The 17,174-nt window shown below is 36.9% G+C and overlaps 1 protein-coding gene across 7 annotated transcripts in view; it reads left to right on the top strand.

The window, feature by feature from the left end:
- Positions 1-17,174, top strand: part of CUL5 (cullin 5) — a 91,706-nt gene that overhangs the window by 63,502 nt on the left and 11,030 nt on the right. For 5 of the 7 annotated variants that reach the window (XM_038400543.2, XM_038400578.2, XM_043504222.1 and 2 more), the window contains 8 exons: positions 2,479-2,611; positions 3,174-3,305; positions 6,058-6,181; positions 6,404-6,579; positions 6,726-6,887; positions 7,663-7,781; positions 8,949-9,072; positions 13,043-17,103. In XM_038400543.2, the coding sequence (XP_038256471.1) occupies positions 2,479-2,611; positions 3,174-3,305; positions 6,058-6,181; positions 6,404-6,579; positions 6,726-6,887; positions 7,663-7,781; positions 8,949-9,072; positions 13,043-13,237 (1,165 nt within the window). In that variant the 3' untranslated portion in view covers positions 13,238-17,103. Of the gene's footprint in view, positions 1-2,478; positions 2,612-3,173; positions 3,306-6,057; positions 6,182-6,403; positions 6,580-6,725; positions 6,888-7,662; positions 7,782-8,948; positions 9,073-10,910; positions 17,104-17,174 lie in introns of those variants that run through there. The other 2 variants (XM_043504224.1, XM_043504225.1) reach the window with 2 other exon arrangements.

The raw sequence follows: 17,174 nt of genomic DNA on the forward strand, positions 1-17,174 counted from the left end.
TAGTGTTTACACACAGCACTGATTGGTTGGGTCTCTGACAGGTATTGATTGACAAACTTGTCAGCTCACGTGGTCTGAAAACCACTTATTTGCAACAGTCAGAATTGAAAATTAAGAGCCCTGATCACTTGGGCAAAAACACTTTAGTTCTAATATTTAAAACGTTGCATTTTTAAGGGCAGAGGATAGTTATTGTTACTTTAAGCAAATAGAATCCTAAAACATAGTTCCTGACAATGGAGTATAGTGTGTTGTCACAGATCTGGTTGAGCGCCCCTTGCTGGACAGTTACCAGACTGCTGTGAGGGAGGATCCAAGTGCTGAATCCCACTTGTTGGGACTGGGTAGAGTTCATGGGTCCCCCACAGTCCTTGGCACCCAGTACTTCTGGTTAGCTGGGGCAGCCATGAGAGGCTTGGCCCCCTGAAGAGAGGATATTAGTATTGCAGTGCCTCTGTCAAGTGAGCAGTTTCTCTTGCTGGATGAGGTGAAATCTCTCTTCTTCACACCTGCTGAAGAGAGGTGAGCTGTGCTTCTTCATCCGTCCCCATTCTGGTTCAATGATTCATCTTGACTGAAACCCTGAAGCCACAGATTAAGGGGAAATCCATTTTCTCTGCATTTCCCTAAGCAGTTGCTTTATACCCAGCTGGGGCTTTTCTCACATCTGCTGGATATCATAAGTTTGATGGAGTGCTCTTTATCATTTCTCCCAGCAGGGTTTTGAAACCATAAAACCTTGAACTTTTCTCTGCTTCTGGCATGATTTTTGACCACCAAAATAGTTGACATTGATTTTCTTTCCTGGTAAAGGTAAACTGTGAGCTCAGCTTCCGGGCCACTGTGTCTGGCCTTGGTGGGTTTGCATCTGTGCCCTCTGGGGTTACCCGGTTACAACATTTCCCACTAACAACTCAAAAAGAATATTTTCTCCAGTATTCCCACAGTCAGCATCCCAGAACATTCCTTGGTGTCCATATGGACTTGGGATACAGGCAGGGCAGTCGTTCATCATAGGAACTTTTACCCACATCTGTTTGCCTGTCAGCGCCTTATATGGAAAATTTCACATGGGATTTCACTAGGGTGTATGCAGCACCAGTGTCATTTTTTTTTCTAACCTAGACTGGGGTAAACTGTAGTTGATAAAAGAGATTGCTATGCCCCCTAAATTATTGAAGGAACCCACCTGGCAGAAGCCTGGAGCCCAGTTTTCTCCAGGTTCAGCATGCTGTTTGTACATGCAAAGGTAATGGGGAGAGAGAATTCCACTAGATTTTCACTCACCAAAGTCCAATTTCTTAACACAGTTTCCAAACAAAGATTCCTAATTAAGTCTGTTGTCCCTCCCTAGAACCTACATCTAGTACTTCCACAGTTTAGCCTTTCTACCACACCCTCTTCCACCATTTGAACCACTGATGACATTCCTGGCCCATAGTTTTCCTAGAGGTCATAATATTAATATGAATGGTAGGAAAAAGTCACTGTTTTGTCATAGTCTTCCTATTCAGAATTCTTTTGTATGTCATTCATTCCATGAATTTGTCCAAGTTTTCTACCTTTTGGTCTGTTTTACTTTAACCAGGACATTTTCCTGCCTAGTTTGTGCCCTAAACCTTGAGCAGACAAAATTAAGCTTTGATACCTTTTGAATGCTTCTACGGCCCGAAAATCAGCATGATCCCATCATTCAGAAAATCCCGAGAAACTATTCCAAAACCAAGGCTTCAAGACCTACAATAACCTAAAGGTTCTATACTTTCATTTCCGAGACCTTTAAAAGGCCATCAGACAACCCTGTACTACAAGCTGCTTTTTGTCCTAAAAGCACTGAGTTGTCTGAAGTGTTCCATAAGACTGCTATCTTGTGGCTCTTGCATACTTTGTAGGGCACTACAGTCTTAATATTGTAGTTCTGCTGATTCAGCTTGTAGCGGCGGGATTTCAGGTCTGCTGTCTCTGAACCACCTTCCAGTGGTTTGCGTTCAGTACTTTTTTGGTGTGTCTGTGACAATTGTGGCTTGCTCTCTTGCTTCTATGAAATGCATTTCTCCTCATTGTTAATTGGGACCCATCAAACTGCACTAGTAGCAGGAAGACACAGAAAATGCATCCCTTATTTAATTATTCTTTTCTGGAACTCTAACCAGTATGTGGACACCCACCTTTCAGATGTTTATGCAAATTACTGTTTGAAATTAATCCTAGCTAATTGCATTCTGAACTTTCCAAACGACAATAGTTGAAGAGATGTATGGAAACACTTGGTCATCTTTTGGTTACTGTTTGACTGAATGGAGGGGTAGTAAGGTCAATGAAAGAGGGAATTACCTTTCATTTTTCAACAGTTTAATTGAGATAGGATCTCTTACCTGGTCATTTATTCCCTTTCCTTTAACTCTAGTTTCTTGTTAACCTGGTATAGCAGGTTTCTCTTCACAGTTTTATGGAGTTTTCATTTCATGTTGCTTTTAGGGTTGGATTGAAAACACAGCCTGAGTCCAAATGCCCTGAACTGCTTGCTAATTACTGTGACATGCTGTTAAGAAAAACACCACTAAGCAAAAAATTAACCTCTGAAGAAATTGAAGCAAAACTTAAGGAAGTGGTATGTGCATGCTCTCAACTTCTTTTTAATTAAGATAAGAAATAATTTTTGCTGTTGCTTTATTTTTGTAGACAGTTTTTCAGGATTTCATCTTAAAAAATGTTGCTATACTAGAATATTAATCGTTGAAACCGAAACTTCCAGAGATAATATTTATATGTCCATATGCTGTCACAGGACAGCAACATCAATGTGCTAGTTTACAATTTAAATATTGTGTATTACACTAATACAAGTCTCATGCATGATGCATATATAATAGACAAGAATCTGAAAATATAGACAGAAAATTAAAGTTTAAATACAAAGTAGAGCTGATGCACCATTGAAGGGCCTGTTCCTCAGTGATTCCGTTGAAGATATTGATCATTATGATACTGTAGCAATTTTACAACTGGTGACTAGCTTATAACATGATTCTTTTGTAAGGAAATCTGAAGTAGCCTTACACTAGTTTTATTTTATGGTGATATGTGGGACCAGTTTTGAAAATAAAAAACTGTAAATGAAGTGGTTTGATTTGGCATGGAAATAAATAATCATTGAAATCTATTTTTAACAGCTTTTGGTACTTAAATATGTGCAGAATAAGGATGTTTTCATGCGATACCACAAAGCTCATTTAACAAGACGTCTGATACTAGATATATCAGCTGATAGTGAAATTGAAGAGAATATGGTGGAATGGCTGAGAGTAAGTATCCTGAAAACTTGTTTAATTTCTTAGTTCTTGTTGATGATGATCAGTTTTTATTCTTCAGTTTAAATGTTTCTCCTGTCATGTGTGACTTTTCTATTTTAAATTATACCAATTTTGGATATTTTATGTCTCTGTATTAGGGCTGTTGATTAATCACACTGTTAAACAGTCGAATACCAATTGAAATTTATTAAATATTTTGGATGTTTTTCTATATTTTCAAATATATTGATTTCAGTTACAACACAAAATACAAAGTGAACAATGCTCACTTTATATTGTGATTTTTATTACAAATATTTGCACTGTACAAGTAATAAAGAAATAAAGTAATTTTTCAATTTACCTCATACAAGTGCTGTAGTGCAATGTCTATCGTGAAAGGAGAATTTATAAATGTAGATTTTTTTGGTTTGTTACATAACTGCACTCAAAAAAAAAAAAAAAAAAAAGTAAAACTTTAGAGCCTACCAGTCCACTCAGTCCTACTTCTTGTTCAGCCAATCGCTAAGACAAACAAGTTTGTTTACATTTACGGGAGATAATGCTGCCCATTTCTTATTTACAATGTCACCTGAAAGTGATAACAGGCATTCACATGGCACTTTTGTAGCCAGCGTTGCAAGATATTTATATGCTAGATATGCTAAACATTGATCTGTATGCCCCTTCATGCTTCAACCACCATTCCAGAGGACATGCTTCCATGCTGATAACACTCGTTTAAAAAAATCATACGTTAATGAAATTTGTGAATGAACTCGTTGGGGGAGAATTGTATGTCTCCTGCTCTGTTACACTGCATTCTGCCATATATTTCATTTATGGCAGTCTCAGATGATGACCCAGCACATGTTGTTTGTTTCAAGAACACTTTCACTGCCGATTTGACAAAATACAAAGAAAGTACCAATGTGAGATTTCTAAAGATAGCTACAGCACTCAACCCAAGGTTTAAGAATCTGAAATGCTGTCCAAAATCTGAGAGGGACGAGGTGTGGTGCATGCTTTCAGAAGTCTTAAAAGAGCAACACTCCGATGCAGAAATACAAAACCCAAACCACAAAAAAAAAAAAAAAAATCAACCTTCTGCTGGTGGCATCTGACTCAGATGATGAAAGTGAACATGCATTGGTACACGCTACTTTGGATCATTGTCAAGCAGAACCCGTCATCAGCATGGAAGCATGTCCTTTGGAATGGTGGTTGAAGCATAAAGGGACATATGACTATTTAGCACATCTGGCACGTAAAATATCTTGCGACGACTACAACAATGCCATGCGAATGCTTGTTCTCACTTTCAGGTGACATCATAAACAAGAAGCGGGCAGCACTATCGCCCATAAATGTAAACAAACTTCTTTGTCTGAGCAATTTGCTGAACAAGAAGTAGGGCTGAGTATACTTGTAGGCTCTAAAGTTTTACATTGTTTTGTTTTTGAGTTCAGTTATTTTTGTACATAATTCTACATTTGTAAGTTCAACTTTCATGATAAGGAGATTGCACTAAAGTACTTGTATGAGGTGAATTGAAAAATACTATTACTTTTTGTTTTTTACAGTGCAGATATGTGTAATAAAAAATAAATATGAAGTGAGCACTGTACACTTTGTATTCTGTGTTGTAATTGAAATTAATATATTTGAAAATGTAGAAAACATCCCAAAATATTTAAATAAATGGTATTCTATTATTGTTTAACGGTGCAATTAATTGCGCACTTAAGGTTTTTTTTAATCATTTGACAGCCCTACTCTGTACAAATTCCAACATTTTGCAGATGTAGAACAGGACCTATGAATTATTTAAAAACTATCTTCTCTCTCCAATAAAGAAACTTTTTTTTTTTCTTTTTAAACACCCACACACAAAAAACAAAGTAGCTACTGGTTACATTTTAATTTATTATGAAAATTAGACCAATGTTTTATGAATTGTTATTTTAGTATAACGGCTGTAAAGGGTTATGTGGAGCAAAATGAGTTGTGGCTTAACATGGGGAAAAAAGCCCAAACAGAACTGTTTTACTTTATGAAAGGATACAGTTTTCGTGTTCATGAAGACTTTTTTATATTGGAAGCATATGCAGTCTAAGGGCTAATCCTGAATCCCACTGCATAATGGGAATTGTCTACATAGAAGTCCATACAATAGGCCGTACGTGGGATTTGGCATTCTGTAAAATCCTGTGTGTATGTTCTTGTAACATTGAGTGATACAGTTAGGCAAACCATGTGACTTGAAACTGTCAGCAGATTAATTCCTGCCCTATCAAAATAACAGTCCTAGGGCTAGATGTGCAAAAGTTGTGAAGTCATCAGGTATTTACACATCCAGATGATCATATATAGTGCTAACTGGTTGTTGAGGCATCCAAATGACACATTTGTGAGCATGTTCATGGAAATTGCATGCAAGTTAACTATACATTTTTGCACGTTTATTTGCACACCTTAAACTTTTTGGTTTGAGCCGCTTATAGGATCCGTCAGACTCTTAATGTTTTTACCTTTTTTTAAGTTGATTCTTGAAAGTAATAGCGTTTTCTTTTGGCCCTGATGTGATATAGTTGTGATATATACAGAAAGGTTACAACTTGCTATCACAAAATGCCACAATCTGTTTTTTTTACTGAAGTCATTTATTTTTAAATTAGTTATTGTAAACCTCAAGACTGATGTATGTAAGCTTTTATCTTAAAGATTGTGGTGTCTTGGTGTAATTTGTCATCTGTTTATACAGGAAGTAGGTATGCCAGCAGACTATGTAAACAAATTGGCTAGGATGTTCCAGGATATCAAAGTATCTGAAGACTTGAACCAGGCCTTCAAAGAAATGCACAAAAATAATAAATTGGCCCTACCAGGTATTGTTCTCAAATGTGTTTTGATATTTGTTTTACTCATGTTAAAGAATAGTTCTTTTAAAACTTGGAATTTCTATCATTTTTAGACTTCAGTTTGACCATGGACTATCATTTAGAACACATCTTACTTTGAGGTCAAAAACAGTTATCATGCTCCTTTGCTATCTGGTTTGGTGGTATATTTTCAGATTAATATATTTTAATACTGTCTGGTTTTTATAGCTGATTCTGTGAATATTAAAATTTTAAATGCTGGTGCCTGGTCTCGAAGTTCTGAAAAAGTGTTTGTATCGCTACCTACGGAATTAGAAGACCTCATCCCAGAAGTAGAAGAGTTCTACAAAAAGAATCACAGTGGCAGAAAACTGCACTGGCATCATCTTATGTCCAATGGAATTGTAAGTATATTGAGTTCACTATTAATTTTTTATGTATAAAAATCTGTATCTGTCTACAGTAATAAATACTATATGTTTGGACTTAAAAAAACAACAGATGAACAAAAAAACCTAATGAACAAAAATATATTTTTTTCTGTTTTCAGATAACATTTAAGAATGAGGTTGGCCAGTATGACTTAGAGGTAACAACGTTTCAGCTGGCTGTGCTGTTTGCATGGAACCAAAGACCCAGAGAGAAAATCAGCTTTGAAAATCTTAAACTGGCAACTGAGCTCCCTGATGCAGAACTTAGGAGGACTTTATGGGTATTTTCCCTTTCTGTTGAAACAGATTTCTTCTTTACCTTTATTTAATACTTAAATATCCACCTGAATATTTTTTGAAAGTACTAACTCTGGCAGTGCTTTTGAAATTGAAGAGTGAAAACCTTTCCTAACTAGCCTTTTAATTGCAATGGTACTTCTTTGTGCTTTACATTAATATGTATAGCCTTTACCTGTAGGCATTCTTTCCTATCAAGATTGCCCAACTTAAACTTTTAGAGGCAGCTAAGTCTTTCTGGCCAAATGTTGCTTAGAGGATGCAGTTGTAATAGTTTGTTTTTGTTGTAGGACTCGTCAAGTTTTAGGAGTTCAGCAGTTACTACTTAAATGTACTTTATTTAAAAGTGACTTAATTTTTTGGGGAACACTTCTGTAATCCACTCAGATCAGCAGAAACTCTAGAAGAAGAAATCTTGAATGGATCAGATTTACCACTGGCCATTTCTGTGGCTGTGAGTTCATGCACTTCAGCTCTTCTGAATGATACTGTTTATATTAAAACATTTCAAAAAGAGTGGTGTGGTAAATAATGTATCACAACAGTGTTTAATAAATCATTGACTTGATGCTGATTAGATTATTATGAGTGCCAACAGAATGCATGAGCTTTTTACAATCAAATAAGACTACACAGTCCTTGTAGCAATGAGTGTATGGTACAGCTTTACACAGTTAAATCCTAAAGGTTGGTTGGTTCTGTTTCAAGAGTCTAATGTTTCATTTTTATGGTCTCTTCCTCTCTCCCCTTTCTCTGTAGTCTCTTGTAGCATTTCCAAAGCTGAAACGTCAGGTTTTATTGTATGAACCTCAAGTCAATTCGCCCAAAGACTTTACAGAAGGAACCCTCTTCTCGGTGAACCAGGAGTTCAGTTTAATGTAAGATATTCTTTGAAAATGAAAATATATAATGTTTTAGTTCTAAAGGATTTCTCTTGAAATAAGCTGATTTCTTAATCACTTCACAACAAGATGCAAAATTGAGGTTTTGATGACTTGTTACTAATGAGTCCATGGCACTTCAAGCAGGAATAAGTGTGTTAGCATCAATCTTTTACTCAGATTCTATTCTATCTACATTTACCCTATGGTGTCAGAAACCATAGGAATGATATTTTCACTTCTTGTTCTAAATTGTTTAATGTTTTGTGCCCTGTTAAAAAGTGGCGCATCTGCTGTATCTTATGATAGAGGTAACCATATTGCTGTGAGAAGTGTAAAAATCTCATATTGGTGCTTTGGGATCCTTCAGAATGAAAGATGGTATAGAAATAAGACATTAATAACATCTGATATACATTTGCTTCAGGGCTCTTTATGTAGAAGATATTAGCTCTTTTTATCATGAATAACTATCAATAGGGCTGGCAGCTTGCGGTGGGGATCAGATTCTGTGACTCTCTCCTATTTGCTGCTTGGCCTTGTTAGAGGGGGGATATAGTGACAACTGCTGCTTAGTCCCCAGTAGCTGCTGAGTCCCCTCCAAAGAGCTGAAGATGTCCCTGCTTCCTTCTTGGAACATACACTGGGAGAACGAATGACAGGACACCATGATACCGAGGAAGCAGTACGGAAAAATGTTGGGGGTGAAAATTGAATGATTCTGTCACCATGATTATCATATTTATCATAATTTATCTGATTTTTCCATATGTTTCTCTGATGGACAACCAGCCTCTATGATGAACAAGAAAGTAGCCCAACTTCCTAATTTTACTTTTGTATAAGCTCCTTGTCCAGAACCCTGAACTTATATTGTACGTGAAGAATTTTTGTCTGTAAAACTACATAATACCACAGTTCAGCAATATAGCCAAACAGATTGACCAGCTGTTGTGTATATTTTTCATCTGTTGATGCATTAAACTAACCTACACTTGTTTTGGGGGATGGGGTTTTCAATTGTGTATTGACTGCCAGCCAGCCATTTCCAACCATTGCTGCACTACTGTTCTACTGTGCTTTGCTGTAAGTCTAATGTGAATTCCTTCTTAATGTAAAATGGGTATGTTTTGGCTTATTTTCATATATAATTGACTTTTTCAGAAAAAATGCTAAAGTTCAGAAAAGGGGTAAGATAAACTTGATTGGTCGGTTGCAGCTCACTACAGAGAGAATGCGAGAAGAGGAGAATGAAGGAATTGTCCAGCTAAGAATATTACGAACACAGGTAAGTAAAGTTTAACAGAGCAATGTAAAACAGTCCCATTTCCTTTGGTGAACTACTACTACCATATGCCACCTCTGTTTTTGAGATGTTCTTCCATGAAAAGCTTATTAAACTGGATAAAAATAGCTTTAAGCTCAACCTTATGAAGTCTGCAGAGCACAAGGAGTCTGTGTCGTTATGCTGCTTTACCACTATTTTTTAAAAGTACTTATTTTTTCTATTCTGCACCACTTGAAAAAGGCTGTTTTCAAACTGTATTTCCTTTCAGTTTTATTTTTTTTAGACCAGCGGGTCTCAAACTGGGGGTTGGGGACCCTAAAGTGGGTTGCAACTCCATTTTAATGGGGTCACGAGGGCTGGAGTTAGACTTGCTGGGGTCAGGCTGAATCCTGGGGCTGTAGCCCGAGCCCAAGGGGTTCAGCCCTGGGTGGCCAGGCTTGGGTTTCATCCCCAGGCGGGGGAGTCCTTGTAGTCCTTGGGCTTTGCTTCCACCCCTGGTGCTCTGGGACAGTGGGGCTCGGGCGGGCTCAGGCTTCAGTCCCCTATCCTGGGGTCCTGTAGTAATTTTTGTTGTCAGAAGGGGGTCGCGGCGCAGTGAAGTTTGAGAATCTCAGATTTAGATGCTCATCAGTGTAATTAGAGTGTGGGGGGGAATTCAAAATGAGGTTGATTTTGAAAAGGGTTTACAATGCATGAATTTTTTTTTTTGAGGGAAAGTTTCATAAATATGTTCAACATGGGAACTGTGTACTCCGCAGCACTGCTCCCAAATGTAAGTTTTCATTTAAAAATATCTAGTCTCTAGCCCTTATGGTTGTGAAGAAAACCTTCAGAAATTGAGACAAATGTGAACTTGTCCCCTGAAGTCAGTCTGTAACAATAGCTCTGAGAGTTGTTTGCTGCCCAACCTCAATTTATCTCAGTTAGGTATTAACTCAGAAACAAAACACTGTTTTATAAATGACAATGTGGTTAATTTCACTGCTGACCATTATAGCAGAAACCTCAAGCTAATGTACTTCATTGTTGGATGTAGTGGCAAATATTGAGATGGAGTGCAGTGGGGAGCTAGCTTCTATCAAGGATCAGTGGGGGTACAAAGTGGGAAATTCAACCTACCCTCCACTCCCCTTCAAATCCAGTGTCTCGTCTCCTCCCCAAAAGAGGGAGACTCGTACCTGACCCATTATCAAATGCCTTGGTTGTTTCCTGGGTGTCAAAAAGCAATGCTTCCAATTATAGTTAGGTGCCAATAGCCCAACTGTCCCCTGCTTACCCCAATGGCATCTATACTGTAGTTATGTATTTTCAATGTAAAAATCTGCAGATTTTTGAAAATAACTAAATTTGATAGCATTGCTTTAGAACTGTTACCAACTTCTCGGTTAAGCCTTTGAAGACTATATTAGAGAATGATTAGATGAGTTAGAAAATTAGCCTTAGATTATCCTTAGATATCTAACTTTTCACCTGTGCAATTTGTTTGTATGCAGAACCAATCAGTAGTAAATGAAAGCTGTTACCCCTCTGATGGCTATCTGGTAACCTGTGTGAAAAGTGTCTGGTGGTCTAATTTATGGTCCAGTTCCCCGCAAGCAGGTGTCCAAATCATAGAAAAAACAACTGTAGCTGATTTTTCTTGCAAGGGCTCTGAGCCAGGATGTCAAAAACTGACTGACTTCTGGAAGCAAAATTAATGTCTTGCTTCTAAAACGGTTCAGTCAGATCAAATCTGAGATTTGGTGGTGGGATAGTATGGGGGTGGGATGCTTAGTTTTGACTTAGAGGCTCAATTTGAGCCCTGGTGAGTGCCTATTTGTATTTGTATTTGTTTACAGATAATATCGACCTTCTGTTCTGATGTAACAACAAACTGTCATCTGTAAATGGCAGAGAACAATGCAATGGGAGTGGACACTTTGTAGTGGGGACAGTGGGATACTGAGTCTCACTCCAGCCAGGGCAGAAGTTCCTGACAAAGATGAAGAAACAGTGTATCATGGTTTTAATTTTTCTTTGGCTGTTCTATACACAGAATGGGTGAGAGCAGCATTCTTGTGAAAGACTTATCAGCCTTTAAGTACAAAAGAGTGACATGCTTTCTTCGAGAAGCTTTAACATCCCTTATTTCATTTAATTTCTAGTGAAGATTTAAAAGTACTTCACAAACTTAATAAAAAATGGAGTTCTGTAAAAATACATACCCATATGGAAAGTTTCCAAGCTGATAACCCTCACTAGAGTCAGTAAACTATCATACACCACCCTTTGCTGTAGACTCTCAACATTTCACAATTAACTTCAACTTGCAATTTCTTTCTGATCATGGTCAGGGATTAGATCCCCAGGTCACTGCAGCCAGCTCTCTAGCAAACTGTGCCACCTGGGTCCACTTGACATTTTGGCTCTTCTTTCAACAGAAAGCTTGATTTATGCATGGTCATGGCTAAGCTAATGGAAACTCCTTTTGAGCTCCTTGATGCCTGAGAGCTTGTTTTTCAAAGGAAAGATAATTTTTCTAATGACAATTACTTTAGCACACAGAGCGAATGAATGCCTTAGTGGCTGACCCATGTTGTATACCAACCACAAAGTAAGGTAGCACGATGAATGCCTTCTAAATTCCTTCAAAAGCTGGTGACTGAATTCCATCACAACTCTTAGTCATCCTGTATACTCTCTATCCACCAACCTCTTCATGAAATGTATTCAATAGCTGGTTAGGTGAATTAAGAAGGATGGTTGTAGGATGTGACTTTCAATTCTTACCAAGCTAGCTGACAAATGATTATTCAAAGTATAGATCTGTGTAGCATACTAACTTCAAAGATCTGTACAGTGCAGATCATTCTAAAGTAGTCTGTTGTTTAGGGGCATTCTGTTGTAAGCCCAGAGAAAACCAGCCCTTTTTAATGTTTTCCTCTGAGAGGTTATTAAAAACATAGTGGGCGCCCTTTTTTCTTCAGTGAGTAACTGAAAACAGTTGGTCCAGCAATAACTGATATGGACAGTAAAATCATTACTATTCCCATCTTAGATATTTGCTGAGCAAAACATGTAGTTTTAAACCAAACTTCATAGGAACATAGAGATTGCCATAATGGATCAAACTTGTAGTCTGTCTAGTTTACTGTCCTGTTTCTGACAGTGGCCAGTGCCAGATGCTTCAAAGGAATGTTAAGATCCCTGCAGTAGGTGAACGTGGAGTATTCTGCTCTCCACATTAGATCTTACCTTGGTCTCTAATAGTTTAGAGGTAGGCTTAAACCCTGAAGCATGAGGTTTAATATTCCTTCCAAAATCTTTGTTGGCATTACCTATTATAATCTTTGATGTTGTTATCCATATAAATTTCCAATCTCTTTGAATTTTGCTAAGTTCTTGGCTTCTGAAACTTCGAGTGGTACTGAATTCTACAGTCTAATTATTCATTGTGTGGAACAAGTATTTTCTTTGATCAGTTTAATTTTTTCCACCTTTTAGTTTCCTTGAATATCAACGTGTTCTTGTGTTTCCAAGGAACCTTCTGTATACCATTCATTATTTTTTCAGGCTGTTAAAGGCTATTCATCTCACCCATTTAATCCATATAGTTATTGCATTTCACGCTGGTTAAATATGCATGTATGTGGAGTGATTTCCTCCTGGGAAGATCCTGCCCTCATTTACGCTTATGCACATCCACTGAAGTCAGTAGGATTGACTGGGCATGAACAAAAGCAGAAGTTAGCTCTAGGTTGCTTTTACTAAGGCCAACTATATATACTTTCTTTAGGATCTAGTGTTATAACTTGACAGGCTAAATTTCCTATTAGTAACATATTGAGGAAAAAAAACATTTAATTGGTGTTCATCAAACTGAATTGCTCTCTTTCCTTTCCCACAGCCTCCCAATTAACCCTGTGTATTCATTTTGCCACTTGTACCCGATATTTCCAAAAACACTTTTCTTTTTTATCCCCCCTACTAGGAGGCTATTATCCAAATAATGAAAATGCGGAAGAAAATTACTAATGCTCAGCTTCAGACTGAACTGGTAGAAATATTGAAAAACATGTTCTTGCCACAAAAGAAAATGATAAAAGAGCAAATTGAATGGCTTATAGAGCACAAATATATCAGAAGAGATGAATCGGATATCAACACCTTCATATACATGGCATAATTTGAAGACTCTGTAAGATGAACACAAACTGAAGGGTGCTTGGGCAAACAGCTGCAACAGTTTTTGTGCTGGAGAAGGACTCATTTAGACTTTCATTACATATTAAAATCCCTGCCTTATCTTACAAGAGGACTATATTTTGCCAATCTCATTCAGCTAGCATGATGGCATTCCCTTCATGTTGCACACTTTTAACAGCATGCTGTTTTGTGGGAAACTTGCATTCATGAAGAGCCCATTATGAGCTTTTTAAAGTAGATTTGATTTACACCCACCAAGAAGAATACAGGTTTGGGTTTTTAGATGAACAGTACTTGCACACAAAAAAAGACCTTCAAATACTCATGCACTGAGGAACTGCTATTAAGTTTGTTTTTGTTTTTAAATGCAATTAGGACTAGAAGTAGCACTTTCACTTTGTGTTTTGGATCAACAGAGTAAATGTACTGTCCACCTTTGGTGATCCTTTTTATGTATAACATTTGAGAGAGACACAGATGCATCACAATAGATATGTATTTGTTACAGTAACAACCTGTTGGCTCAAGCAGTGCTTCAATATAGTAACTGGATTTTAATATTGACATAGAAGTGACATAAAAATATTTCCAACTTGTGGATGTTGTTTTTCCTTAAGCAGGAGATCATTGTTTTATATCGTTTGCAGTAAACATAAGGATATACATTGCTTATCTTATCTGAGCAGATTGTTTATTGCAATCCTTTTGAAAAGGTGAATCTTTCTTCCCCATAACTGTTTTATGGCTGGGTCTGTTATAGTGAACAGAAATATTAAGTGTATTCCCTTGTACATTTAATATTTGTATTCCATATGTTTGAATATAACTACATACATCTGAAGGCATTAAAAGGTAACTGATCCATAAGTCCCTTGTGAGATAATAACCCTTTGCAATTTCTGTACACATACAGTAGCATCATTTCCAGGTATCCAATGGCTTTGTTTTAGGGTTTAGACTCTTAATTGCCTAAAAGTCAATCTCCTTTAAAATAAATAAATTCATAAAGCAACAGCTGCCTATTGATTTGAAGTGAACAGGAGATGAATAATGTAGCTAAAGGAGACCTACAAAGGTTTAAGGAAGAAAAAATACCCAGTTTTAGTGTGTGAAGAGAAATTGTCAAAATTCCTGATGTGTATTTGGTAAATTTTAAATGTTACTTCTGCCTTCAGCCATGTTAAGTAACCTCTTGGTAATATCTAACTCCCTCTCAAATGTTCCAGTGTTTATTGGACTGATGACATCAGTACCACTGGAGCAGAGAATCTGCTTTGGGGAGGGTGGGGGTGTGTGGAAAGTAAGTCAGCTTTTACTCAGTGTCATGTCAACTAACTCTTAGTTAGATGCTATCAGGCAGCCTTGCAACAACTGCCCTGAAAATTTACCCAACCCAGGCACAAAATATACTTGTTTGCTTTTGATAATCGATAATGGGGGGTCCCCCTTAATTTTACACACTCTTCCAAAAAACAAACAAACAAAAAACACAACAACAACACAACCCTTTCCGTAGGTGAATGAGGAACTGAATTTTCCATGATTGCTGTAATGTGTAAAATAAGAGCATCTTACAAAAAAATAAATTGCGGGGATGGTCTCTTACTGCCTTCAGCCGACTATGGGTTTGTCAACACTTCAAATGCTGCTGTGGCACAGCTGTGCTGCTGCAGCACTTCAGGGTAGACACTACCTACGCCATCGAGAGGGAGTCTACTGTTGGTGTAGGTAATCCACCTCCCTGAGAGGCAGTAACTAGGTCAACAGAAGAATTTTTCTGTCAACTAGTTCTGTCTACAGTGGGGGATAGGTTGGTATAATGTGTCTCAGAGGTGTGGATTTTTCACACACCTGAGAGATGTAGCTGTGCTGGTGTGAACTAGTGTAAACCAAGGCTGTGTGTCCTACCACTGAAGTATGTGCCAATGCGAGTTCCTTAGAACAGTGCATATTTGACTTCTTGCTGAATAAGACAACTTCAGCTGCAGGTAGGCTTCATGGACATGCAAGAGAGCGAGAAAAACTGATACGTGGCAATATAAAACTCAGATTGAAATCTCACTGCATACGTTTATATGCCTTTATTGATGCTTATAAATGAGTAGATACTGTGAAAATATATTTCACCTTCAAGGTAACATGAGATTTTTAGCCCTAAAATGTTACTATTCAGAATTAAAAGTAAATGGTGCTCTCTGTATTTTGCCAATAACATGTATGCCAACATTTTAAATTTAGAAAACGAAATTTAGTTTTGTTCTAAGAATAGAAATCTTTTTGTATAGTGCCACAAGATTTTCAGCATTTGTAACTTGATATTAAGAGTAATGCTCATTTGGGAATAATTGGGAAATGGCGAACAAGCCAGAATTTTAAAATAATTCTATTATGATGATCTGAGCACTTATTTTGAATATGTAACAGTTTACAACATTAAATCAGAGAATAATAGCCATGAAGTTTTGTCCCACACAAGCAAGTTAAATATAAAAGTGGGCAATGCTAATTTCTAAGCCCTAACCAAAATCTAGGAGACAACTTTGAGATTGATTTTCATAAACAGTTATGTCCCAATTCACTTTGCATCCAGACAGCAACAAACTCTTAAATGCTAGTTATTTATATTTCTCCCTTCCCCTCCCACTAGCATATATTAAAATTATAACCTGTAAGTTATCTAAATATACTTCATTATTTGGATGAGGAGAATTTATAATTAACAGCATGTCTATAACACTGTTACATTTTCCTTAGGTTTATATTTGAAAATAGATGTTATGTTAAACAAACACACAAAAAAACTTCAATCTGAGAATCACACTAGCAACTTCCTAAAGATGCAGAATCACATTTAGCATCCTTCATCAGGTTACCTTCACGAACATGCATTTAAAGCTAATATTATTTGAGGCATAGGTAGATACTTGCGGTAAAGTGTTTTGGGGATGGGAGGAGTTCTGATCTAAATAAAAATGAGATTTTTCACTTGCAATATGGCAACAATGCACTTTTAAAGCTGAAGTTTAGCAATGACTATATATCTCCAAAGACCTAGCTTAAAGAGTTGCTGCATCTGAAACACATGGTGCCACTCCTGGTGTCACAGTGAATAGGTATGGAGTAAAACTGACTATGGAAGCGAAAATACAGTTTGTCACATTCTTAATGTCTCATTGAATTAAGAAACATTGTTAAATCCTTCTCTGTCCGAATAACTTAATGAAGATCTCAGTTTTAATTCTGAAGTCTTTCCACTGTTAGTGTCCATAGCTTCTGTTTAGTTATCTAATTCTCTTGCACTTGTTTTGAGCATAATACAATTACATTTCAAAAACAAAGCAAATGGTGGCTTCCTTGTTTTCACCTTTTCTTAAATGTGTAATACGTTCTGAATAGTCAGCATGTAAGATGCATATTTTAAAAACACAATGGGGTGAAAGATATGATAGTTTTTACAGAAAGATTTGCTGTCTTAGAGTCAAACAGTTTTCTATTTTCATCTAAATGACTGGGATGCTATCTTTGTAAATTCTTCAAGGTCATATGAAATATTCTTTGTGAAATAAACAATACATGAAAGCTTTCCTGTCATATACACTATATTAGTCTGGTGTGTTGAGCAAGCTTGAGTTCCTAGGTTGTAATATCAATCTACATATGGTATTTACAATTTTGAATGTGTGCCACTACATACTGAGATAATAATGCTGTACAATTTTGAATGGTAGCAGTTTCTTTATGGCAGTCCGGCTGAACTATTTTGATGTACTGCTTAATTTTTGAATTTTATTTTTTAAGTTGTATAATTTATTTTCTTGCAAAATAAAAATGTAATATAAAAGACTATTCATTTTAGCAAGATATGTTGGTGTCCTCCCCTGCAAATTTTTTAATGAGCGTAGTACTCTTTCCTAATT

The sequence above is a fragment of the Dermochelys coriacea genome, chromosome 1, assembly GCF_009764565.3.
Source record: "Dermochelys coriacea isolate rDerCor1 chromosome 1, rDerCor1.pri.v4, whole genome shotgun sequence".
Classification (NCBI taxonomy): Eukaryota; Metazoa; Chordata; order Testudines; family Dermochelyidae; genus Dermochelys; species Dermochelys coriacea.